Source organism: Leucoraja erinacea, chromosome 23, assembly GCF_028641065.1.
Source record: "Leucoraja erinacea ecotype New England chromosome 23, Leri_hhj_1, whole genome shotgun sequence".
In the NCBI taxonomy this organism is placed as follows: Eukaryota; Metazoa; Chordata; class Chondrichthyes; order Rajiformes; family Rajidae; genus Leucoraja; species Leucoraja erinaceus.
Window position 1 is genome coordinate 31,365,800 of NC_073399.1, and position 12,240 is coordinate 31,378,039.

The window sequence follows — 12,240 nt, forward strand, 5'->3', positions numbered from 1 at the left end:
CATAATTTTAAATTTGTATATATTTTTAATTCCGAATAAGATGTATTTCTGGATATAAAAACTGCAATCTCCGAGCAGGTCGTAGAGTGTACTGCCAACCACAGCCAAATTGTTTAAAGTAATATTCTGCGACACGTCAGGAATATCCCGGGTTGGCGCTGGAGAAATGTGCAATTGCTTGAATCTTGCTATCTATTGTTACAGAAGAGTTGGCACTAAAACGGTCTATTCCAAAACAACTCATTACATTTCACCACCTTTTTTTGAAAGATACAGCATGGAAACAGGCCTTGAGCCCACCAAAACCACACCAAACATTGATCACTCATTCACACTAGTTATATATTATCCCCACTTCCACATCCACTCCTGACACACAAGGGGCAATTTACAGAGTCCAATTAACCTACATATACCCACATGTCTTGGGATGTGGGAGGAAACTGAAGTGCGCAGAGAAAATCCATGCATTCACAGGGAGAACGTGCAAACTCCACACAGACAACACCCTGCAAGATCAAACGCAAGTCTCTGGCACTGTGAGGCAGAAGCTCCACCGGTTACACCACTGCGCCGTCTTGTTATCCTGCAGACCCACAAGCAAAGTCTGCAGATCCGTTAGAGTGTCTTCGAAGATCAGCCCTTTAAGAGGTGCAGGCTAGCTTTAAGCAGTGCAAGCTAGTTTTAACTGGGGCTGGCTCTTCACAACTTGGCCCCCTGCTGATGTTCCCAGCAAATCAGTAGCTGGCTGAAGGCATGGAATGAGCAGGCAGCACAGACTGACTGGCACACTGCCTGCATTAGTTAATGAATGCAGCTTTATCGGATACCCATTACTGTTTTGGGGTAGTAATCAGATGTAGCCCCATTTATGTTGAGATGTTGAATATAACAAATGCAGATTAAAAATTATATAATATTGAAGGACAGATGCTGTTTCTTTACTGCATCTTCAGTGATAGCAGCCATGTGATCATTCTATTTTAATGATTTTTTTGTTCAAAATTGTTTTTAAATAAATCTCAAAAAAAGCAGAGGAAACTTTTAGGGTTATACCTCAAGCAGAAGCTGAAATTCTCAACCCTTAAAATATAAATTGAATACATTTGACATGGGACCATTTTGCAAATTCTGGCCATCAAGTACACATTTGTTTAAGGCAGTTTCCTGGCACAGAGCCTATAACCTTCAATGCCATGACACTTCAAATTGTTAACTAATTACTCCATAGATGTACCTAACTCCACACCTCATTCAGACAGTGAGTTCCAGTTTCAACCAGTTTCTGGATGAAAAATGTCTTCCTAAAAATTCCCACGAAATCATGTAATCCTTCCCTGAAATTTGTGCTGCAGATTTTGTTCTGTAATAAAATGAGAGGCTGTCTACATCATTGTAAGTATCCAGGTAAATCTGTCCTGTGAATATTATACATAGTGTGCAAATTTCATTTGATACACAAGTCTGGCAGAGATTCTTCCATGCAAGGGACTTGGAGAAGAGGGCTACTATAATTTCTGGGATGGAACACAAAGTGCTGGAGTGACTTAGTGAGTCAGGAAGCTACTCTGGAGGAAATGGATAGGTGACGTTTCAGTCGGGACCCATCTTCATACTGATTGTAGTGGTGAGGGGGGATAAAGCTGGAAAAGAGATGGGGGGCAGGACAAAGCCAGGCAAGCGATAGGTTTACTACTGGTGAGGAGGCGAGTGGCAGATGGGTGAATAAAGGCTAGCAATGAAAAGAGATGAAAGACAACAAAAAAGGAGACAAGGAGACAAAAGGATGTCAGATAAGGAGAGAAGAGGAGTGAAATGTAAAGCCAAAGGATATAGGTAGAAGGGAACTAAGTGGAGGGGAAAAGAAGGGGGGGGGGGGAGTGGGGGAAATGGGTGTACACCAGGGTTGGGAGGAGAGAACACAGGGAAGAGAGGGGGGTGTTACCTAATATTGGAGAATTTTAAGTTTGAGGAGTTAAGTCTGAAGAAGAGTGCCGACCCGAAACATCACCTATCCATATTTTCCAGCGATACATCCTGACCTGCTGAGTTACTCCAGCACTTTGTGTCTTTTTTTTTTGTAAAGCAGCATCTGCAGTTCCTGGTTTCTACGGGTTGTAAGTTATCAAAGTGATATATGAGGTTTCATTCATCATGTAATACCTGGGATTGCTTTACTCAAAATCCATGACAGCAACATGATGTACACCTGTGAGGTTGCTAAATAACCATATAACAATTACAGCACGGAAACAGGCCATCTCGACCCTTCTAGTCCGTGCCGAACACGTATTCTCCCCTAGTCCCATCTACCTGCGTTCAGACCATAACCCTCCATTCCTTTCCCGTCCATATAACTATCCAATTTATTTTTAAATGATAAAAACGAACCTGCCTCCACCACCTTCACTGGAAGCTCATTCCACACAGCCACCACACTCTGAGTAAAGAAGTTCCCCCTCATGTTACCCCTAAACTTCTGTCCCTTAATTCTCAAGTCATGTCCCCTTGTTTAAATCTTCCCTACTCTCAGTGGGAAAAGCCTATCCACGTCAACTCTGTCTATCCCTCTCATCATTTTAAAGACCTCTATCAAGTCCCCCCTTAACCTTCTGTGCTCCAAAGAATAAAGCCCTAACTTGTTCAACCTTTCTCTGTAACTTAGTTGCTGAAACCCAGGCAACATTCTGGTAAATCTCCTCTGTACTCTCTCTATTTTGTTGACATCCTTCCTATAATTAGGCGACCAAAATTGTACACCATACTCCAGAATTGGCCTCACCAATGCCTTGTACAATTTTAACATTACATCCCAACGGGGGAGGTATCTGGTTTGAGCAACAGTATTGTTGAGCTAGTGGCCTGCAAAAGAAGCTCGAAATTCCGTCTTGACAGCAGAATCAAAATACTGCGGCAGTAGCAATATCTCATTTAAAAACAATATATAAAATTCAGCCTTCCCAAACGAGGTCAGCCTCACCTTTAAAAGCATACTTTCTCCATTAAAATCATTGTAGAAGTCACTCAACGTTTGCTTCTGAAAGCCCGGCAGTACACAAAAATGGTGCCTCTGGGATTTTACAGGGAATTGATTGTGGTATATATTTAAATATATTTCTATAAATTTAAGGGTTATAATGAAGTCAAGGGGCATTTCCACATTGGTTATATACTGAAAGCAAGGAAGCCACTCTGGTATAACATAGTACGGTCAACCGCTAATTCAAATTCTTAAATGGAGATTTTCAAAATTCAGGTTTCATCAAAGTCATCATTACAGCTAAGTAATGAAGAAAAAATATACCTTTGTTCCTTCCCTTGTTTCCTTGTTACTATGGCACTCTTCAGTCTAATGCTTTCCTGATTACAACAACAGTAATATTAGGCTCTCCACTGCCCACACTCTAACAGCCACAGACATCTGGAACCGGAAGATCAAAAGAACAAAATCTAACACACACAGTTTTAAAAGGGAATCCTATTCTAGATCAGCTTTGGTGTTTATAATTAGCTGAGCATTGTGCCAGTCGGCCTCTCTGCATTCCCTTTGTCCCTTTAGTGATGCTTTATTACTACTTTCAGACCTGAAGCAAAATCCCCAGTATGTGAGAGTAATATAATTGCAAGCAGGAATAGACAGAAAATTTAGCTGAAGGGACCATAAGAAAAACAATACACCCCCAACCACTTCCGCCTATACCCCTTCATCTGGCTTCATATTTCATGCCTCATCTCTTCTTAACTCCCTATCTCACAGTTTTTTGTCGTATCATCTCTGGCCTTTGCTCAATCGTCTGCCAGTCAAACTCCCATCGCCTGCATAAACATCCCCGATTCAAAACTTCACCTCTCCAGAGATGCTGCCTGATCCACTGAGTAACTCCAGCACTTTGTGTCTTTTTTACCACTGATCACTTGCCTGGCTTTGTTCCATCTCCACCTCTCATCCAGCTTTCTCTCCCATACCACAATCAATCTGAAGAAGGGTACCAACCAGAAATGTAATCGATCCATATCCTCTAGAGATACTGCCTGACCCGCTGAATTACTCCAGCACTTTGTGTCATTATTTTAGAAGAAAAACAAACCGACATAATATTTAGCTAAAGAGAGTCCTGAGGGGTTCATAACTCGATTCCGTGCATATACAAGTTAAACTTTACTATAGAGGGGCTGAAACAAATGTTTGCGGAGGATAATACAAGAATACAAGCACAGTGGCGCAGCGGTAGAGCTGCTGCCTTACAGCGCCAGAGACCCCAGGTTCGATCAAAGACTATGGGTGCTGTCTGTGCACAGTTTCTACATTCTCCCTGTGACCGAATGGGTTTTCTCCGGATGCTCCAGTTTCCTCTCACATCCCAAAGATGTACAGGTTTGTAGGTTAATTGGCTTCAGTAAAAAAAAATGTAAATTGTCCTGAGTGTATAGAGTAGTATCAGTGTATGGGGTGATTGCTGGCCCTAATGGATTCTGTGGGCCGAAGGGCCTGTTTCCGTACTGTATCTCTAAAGCCTAAAGTCTAAATTGGCCATGAGGTTAACTGTTAATTTCAGATCATCAGGTTACAGCTTATGATCTGTATAATATTCAAGATATTTCAAATTAAAGCTTTAGGCCGCAGGAAGATGTAGATGGTGTGGCCAGTTGAGTAAAACATTGGAAATGGAATTCTCGCCAGAGAGGCATGAAATAAGATAAGTGAATGCTCAAGAAATGCCAAGAAACCGAGGATAGGAAATAAAAGGGTTTAGGATCCTTAAACCTTCAGACTAGGTGATTAAAAATCATATGGAGTGTTTTCCTTTATTAGCTAAGGCGTAGAATATAAGGACTGTTAGATTATGATAGAACATAAAAAGTAGTAGAGGCCAGAACCCTCAACACATTTAAAATGTAATTGAAAAAATGTTATTTGTAATGGTACCTGGTCTACAATTAGGTGATGGGGTCATACTGATTAGACTGAATAGAATTTTGATTTGTACACGAGTCAGAGATTATGGGGAGAAGGCAGGAGAATGGGGTTAGGAGGGAGAGATAAATCAGCCAATTGAATGCTGGAGGAGATGATGGACCAAATGGCCTAATTCTACTCCTGTCCCTTATGAATTTATGACTGGATAGCTTATAAACTATCATGAACATAATCGGCCAAATAGGTTCTTCAGCATCATAACATTTGTATTCTGTGCCCTGTCTATGGCATGGTAAACTGTTAATGATGTCTACAATCAGAAATTATACAAAAACTAGACATCTTTGCAACCAGGTTCAAAATAAATAGTAATAAACAACCAAATGTTGTCGAGATTAGAGGGTATTTGGTATAAGGAGAGATTGGACAAATTTATTTTATTTTGTCTAAAGTGAGAAAGGCAAAGTTTAAAAGGACATTGAAAAGCAAGTTTTTTACACAGATGTGTGCCTGCAACATGTTGCCAGGGGTAGTGATAGATAGGCCTTTGGATAGGCACATGGATATGCAGGGAATAAATGGATATGGGTCACATTCAGGCAGAGGAGATTAGTTTAACGGCATCATATTCAGTGCAGATATTGGAATCAAAGGTTCTGTTCCTATGCAGCATTGTTCAATGCAAAAGTTCTCATGGACTGGTGTTTATTCCCAGTCAAGAGGAGGCAAAGACTTTTGCAATCTCATTTTTGTGGCGTGAAAGAAAAAAGAGATTCAGAACACCCTTAGAAAGTTAAAGACTAAATGGCAGAAATAATTTGACTGCATGCAGACAAAGAAAGTGAAGGAAGAGAAGAAAGGGAAAAATTAGTGTTTAATGGGAGGTTGAAATATTATCGAAGAGGAATTACCGAGGAATGACGTAAACGCCTGCAAAACAAAAACTACAGAAATCAATGAAGAGACTTCTTCAGTATATTGTAGAAGTGACAGGCAGAAAATTAAATAAAATGTAATGAAAGTGAGATTTAGCTATTTGTGTTGCTTTTACAGATTCATCAGAAATAAAATATTAGGCATGGGTCTATTTGGTATCGTAAACCCAATACTTCATTTGATAGTGATACATAAACAGATACATTAATGTGACCCACTCAATGGGGTATATTGAATATCTGCCTCTACACCAGATGTCATATTTTAAAGAAAAAAGAGTTTGCCAATGTTGAGGGAACTACCTTTTAGGCAAATTTAAATACCTCTCAAAACCAATACCAATGTTTCTCCGTTCAGTGGTAGACCTGATGCCTTGAACTGCTAGAATAAGCCTGGATGACTGCTAGTGGGCAAAGAGTCAAGAGTGATTCATTGTCTTATGTACCAGCAACAGAACAGTAACATTCTTAGTTATTGCAGTATATCAGGCCTGCCACAGAAGGTAGTCCATTGATCATATTGAATGGCGGTGCAGGCTCGAAGGGTCGAATGGCCTACTCCTGCACCTATTCTATGTTTCTGTTTCCATAATACACATAGATAACATAGACAAATAAACAAAAAAATAATAAACAATAAACAAAAAAGTAAATAAATTAATCACTACAATACCAGTGCAAAAGAAAGTGCCTACCACTGCCCCATTCAATCCTACCAACATCCTACTTTACAGGATCAAGATAATTTTTGAATTTTTGAATGAAAACTAAATCGTGATGGATTTTCTTGAGAAGAGAAATGTGCCAAAATGGTGTGTGAATGCATGACTGCTGAGAGGCATTTTGCCACTAAAAGCCATGAATGTAGATGGTCATGGAATGGCAAGGAATAGCACGGTTGGAAGCATTTGCAATGATGGAGGAGAAGAATCCAAGGGATTAAATTAGCAATTATTGGGTTGTGGTTGTGTTTGGCAGTCTTGTAACATTTCTGCGAGCTAATGAAGAATAAAACAACACAAGAGACACAAGACAGTGCAGATGCTGTAATCAAGCATCATCTACACTTCATGCTGCCTTGGCAAGGCCACCAGCATAATCAAGGACGAGTCTCAACCCCGGTCACTCCCTCTTCTCCTCAGATAAGTGGTACAGAGGTTTAAAAACGCACACCTCCAGTTTGAGGGATAGTTTCTTCACAGCTATTAGAAGACAACTGAACAGTCCTCTCACCAACTAGAGAGCAGACCTGACCTACCATCTACTTCATTGGAGACCCTTGGACCATCTTTCATTGGACTTTAGTGACATTATCTTGCACTAAACGTTATATCCTTTATCATGCATCTGTACACTGTGGGCGCCTTGATTGTAATCATGTACAGTCTTTCCTCTGACTGAATAGGATGCAATTAAAAAACTTTTCACTGTACCTGGTTACACGTGACATTAAACAAAATTAAACTAACTAGAGCAACAAACCGCTAGATGAACTCAGCTAGTCAAACAACATCTGTGGAAGCAAAGGGATCGTCAACATGTTGGGTCAAAACACTGATCAATCCTTTGCTTCTACAGATGCTGCTTGACCTGCTGAGGTCCCCCAGCAGTTTACCTTTTCTTAATAAAACTATGCAGTTGCCCAAATGTCCCAATCAAAAATTATTTAAAAATGCTTTATAATGCTTATCCAATTGAACCAAGAGGCTTGATATAATTATTTTAAATGCTTTGTGCACTTCATTGTAATTGCCTCCTGAATGTCAGTAATCATAGTAAAACTACACCATGCGCTTTAAATAACTAAGACGTGTTTTCTGAGAATAGCACGATTGAAGACTATCCTTGAAGCTTGTCGCTTAAGCATAAAAAACATCTTTCAGCAATGTTTTGTTTAGGGAACAGTTTTAAAGGCTTTAAATAATTTACTGTCTGCACATTTTTAAATGAAAGTAAACTGAATACCTTCAACAATGGTAGATTTACTAAACAGTTACGAAATAAAAGACAAGCGTTAGTTGGAGCAGAATTATTACTTCTGGTTACCAAACCTAATGAAGAACATCAAATTACAGTTGTAGTATCATACTGCATGGAAACAGGCCCTTTATCTCAACATGTCCATGCCAACCAAAATGTCCTATGTAAGCTTGTCCCATTGGCCCATATTCCTCTAAACCTTTCCTATTCATGTTCCTGTCAAAGAGCCATAGAATCATACAGCACAGAAGCAGGTCCTTCAGCCCACATTCCACTATAACCTTCCTATCCTTGAATCTGTCCCAATATCTTTGGAAGTGTTTATTAGAATGGAATTAGAGATGAAAACGTCATTAGATAGAGAGACAGGAGAAGCTGGGATTGGTATCCTTATGGGAGAGAGAGTTGGGAGATTTGGTGTAAATGCAGCTATAATGGCTTTGGTCTGAACTTTATGATTTTACAAACCAACAATAAATATCAACTACACCCAGACCATCATTGTTTTAGAATGAGAGGATAAGGAAATGCTCAATGGCTTCCTCTTGTAGTGTTATGAAACAGGTGCAGAGTGTAAAAGCATAACAATTCTGCAGGAAACAGCAGGACTAGGAATAGAAAATAGATTACTATAAACTAAAAAAAATGGGAGAGATGGTAACCTTTTGAAATTATGTGAGAAACTCAGTTTGAAAATCATCGGTGATTGGGTGGGTGGTGTGGAAACAGCAATAAAATACCATGGTCTACAACTTCCTCAAAACTTGCAGAGAGAAGTTAGGCTATCACAGCATGCTTGACCAGCAACCATTTTGGTAATTAGGCTGGTGATTAGAAATTCAATAGTACAAGACATTCAAGATCAGTCTCAGTTTACTCACGTGTACCGAGGTACAGTGAAATGTTTTTGTTGTGTGCTAACCAGTCAGGGGAAAGAATCAAGCCATTCTCAGTGTACAGATACATGATAAGGGAATGACGTTTAATGCAAGATAAAGTCCGATCAAAAATAGTCCGAGGATCACCAATGAGGTAGATAGCAGTTCAGGACTGCTCTCGAGTTGTGGTAGGATGTCTCAGCTGCCTGATAACAGCTGGATAGAAAGTGTCCCTGAACATCTCAGACATTACTGAATCAGTTTTGCATAAAATAAGACTTCTCATGCATTCTCTGTGCCACTGCAGAGTTGGAAACCACACTGATCAGGACATATCTGTGCATATCTGGGAACCTCTGTACATGATGCGACAGATGCACCGAGGAACAAGGAATGAAAATTGCAGACTTTGCAATCAATAGTATAAATCACCACTATTCATTATTATCTCATACATTTTATTTTTCATTAAAATTGAATTGCATAGCAGATAAAAACATGCCATTACACAACCTAAATTCTCGATGCTCTGAGCTCAATAATGAGAACTTAAATTTATGTGAAGTTAATAGCTACATTTTTCTATGGTAGGCAGATATAAGGATATAGGGGGACCAAAAATGTATGCTGAAAGTGAAAAATACAATGAAATGCAAGAGAAATGGTTTGTAGAAAATACATGACAAGAATGTATATTTCTTTATATTTTTCAGGAAAAAAATGGTACTGTTTTTGTGCTCATGCTGGAAATTTGTATACATTTCCAATTGTATGTTATACAACTGAACATTTGAATACATAAAGTAAATGATGCAACAACAGTTATACCTAATGCAATTTTAGAGCTGCTTGCTTTCTTTCCTGTGCTGCTGATAATACAAAATTATGAGTTATTATAACTTTATAACTGGGTGAGATCAAAGCTCAACATTCTTGCAACTATTATTTGAATCCATAGGTTCCTTTAGCGCATATCATTGAAATAATTTCTTGATGAGATTTGTATTTAAAATATATGGTGATGTAGCATTCTGGACTGAGGTCACTGAGCTCGACAACTAATAATGTTAAAAATATATAATTTTCTTGGTGTAAAAAAAATTGGCATAAAACTGGAAATGCCCATAGCAAATTACATAAGTACAGATAATTGATTGATTGTAAGATACGGCCTACCGATTGCACTCTGACACTTGATCAACCCAACCCTTCACGCTGGATCTATGTTATCCCACTTGCTCATTCATTCCCTGCACACGAGAGATAATTTACAAATTAACCTACACTCCTGCATGTCTTTTGGAAGCCAGAGTACTCGGAGGAAACCCACGTTGGGAAAGGGAGAACGTGCAAACTGCACACAGACAGCACCTGAGGTCAGGATCAAACCCGAATCTCTGGAGCTGTGAGGCTACAGCTCTACCAGCTGCGCCACTGTGCAATCAGATAAGAATGGAGAGAGCTTAATTTTTCAAACACTACTGTGAAATGCATCCATCCTGTCTATAGACAATTTATCATAAAATCTGAGTAGTTTGCATGAATATTAATAACGACCACCATCCAGTATCTAAAGAGTTGATGTAAATTCAGTATTCTACAAAAATACATGCGATTGGGTATTTTCTGCAAATCCTTAATGTAATTAATTAGCAAGTTTAATAAGAATGCAGGTAATTCAATTGTTTTTACGCAAAAACAGAGCGAATTGGGTGCACATCAATGCAAAGTGGGGATGACTCAATCCAGCTGAATGTATGATTGCAATATGAGGCACTGATAAGTTGCTTCGCAATTGGACATGAAAAGTTAATGTCAGGTACTAGAACAACTTTTTGATTCTGGCCTTACTTAGAATATTATATATCAATAATTTACCCTGTGTTTACTTTTAAAGTAAGTGCAGTTTTTACCTTCCGGTTTGATGCCAAATTGCCGGATGCCAAAGGGCGATTCTCCCAATCTCTTGCCTGAAAATTGTCCGCCAAGTGAGGTCATGATGAAACAGAGAGTGAAAAATCCAATGCCAGCCACGAATAACCTGGAACCGAGCAAAAAGTGCGTTACACTACAATATATGTTCAAGGCTTATGATTCCATTAGTTTATGATAGACACAAAATACTGGAGTAACTCAGCGGGATAGGCAGCATCTCTGGATAGAAGATTATGCAACAAGAGTTCTTCAGACCTGAAGCGGCACCCATTCTTTCTATCCAAAGACGCTGCCCGTCTCGCTGAGTTACTCCAGCATTTTGTGTCTATCTTCAGTGTAAACCAGCATCTGCATTTCATTCCTACACATTCCATAAGTTAGTATAGTTCAGTGTAGTTGAGAGACACAGCATCAAAATAGGCACTTCAGCCCACCAAGTCCACACTGACCATTGATCACCCATTCACCCTAGTTCTATGTTATCCCACTTTCTCATCCACTCCAAACACAATAGGGAAAATCTATAGAAAATCACATCCTTGGGATGTGGGAAGAAACCAAAGCGCCTGGAAGAAACCCAGAGGAAACACACACTGTCACTGGGAGAACATGCAACCTCCACACAGACAGCATACAAGGTCGGTATTCAACCCGGGTCTCTGGTGCGGTGCAGCAGCACCTCTACCAGCTGTGCCAGTGTGTCACCCAAATTATTATCTGCAATTACTGGAAATGCAGAGTTGTAAGTATTTTGTGTAACTGGTTTTATGTCACAAAAAGGTTTACTATTCGGTTTAATTAATTTAAGTACATTTATTATTTGTTTAAATTTTACTCAATTCCAGAAGTAGGTTCGTAAATAGTTGACTCCTATAATATTGATGTATTGTCTGAAATTAAATTTAGGGCCATGCTGAAACTTTCTATCCAGAAATTCCTCGTGAAGAGCGCTGTAACTCTTTAGAACTCTCTACTCGAGGGCTGTGTAGACTCTGTCCCACAGCAGAATCAAGAAAGAGATCAGTGGATTTTTGGATATTAAGATATGAAGATAATTTAGTTTAGTTTAGCTTAGAGATATAGCGTGGAAACAGGCCCTTCGGCCCACCACACTGACGAACAATCACCCTATATACTAGATCTATCCTACACACTAGGGACAATTTACAGAAGTAAATTAATCTACAAATCTGCACCTCTTTCGAATGTGGGAGGAAACACCCGGAGAAAACCCACACAGTCACAGGGAGAACATACAAACTCTGTACAGACAGCACCTGAGATCAGGATTTGGCACTGTAAGCAGCAACTCAACCACTGTGCCATTGTGCCACCCTTAATGTAAAATAGGAATTTGTGCAAGGAGCTGGTATTAAGGAAAAATATCAGCCAAAATCATATCGAAGGGCAGGGCAGGCATAATGAGCCATATGACTAATTCTTGCTTCTAATTCTTATATCTTCTGTTAAATGGGACACTGTTTCACTCCATTTTCTTCTCGCATTAGAGAAATTTACATTGAAATTCTGCTTATTATCCACATACAATGAATCCGAAAGAGTTGAACAACATGTCAGGGTACACAACAGTTAC

The 12,240-nt window shown here is 39.4% G+C and overlaps 1 protein-coding gene across 2 annotated transcripts in view; it reads right to left on the bottom strand.

The window, feature by feature from the left end:
- LOC129708449 (alpha-1,6-mannosylglycoprotein 6-beta-N-acetylglucosaminyltransferase B-like) overlaps positions 1-12,240 on the bottom strand; it is a 656,277-nt gene that overhangs the window by 619,568 nt on the left and 24,469 nt on the right. For both annotated transcript variants that reach the window (XM_055654227.1, XM_055654226.1), the window contains exon 2: positions 10,625-10,752. In XM_055654227.1, the coding sequence (XP_055510202.1) occupies positions 10,625-10,709 (85 nt within the window). In that variant the 5' untranslated portion in view covers positions 10,710-10,752. The remainder of the gene's footprint in view (positions 1-10,624; positions 10,753-12,240) is intronic.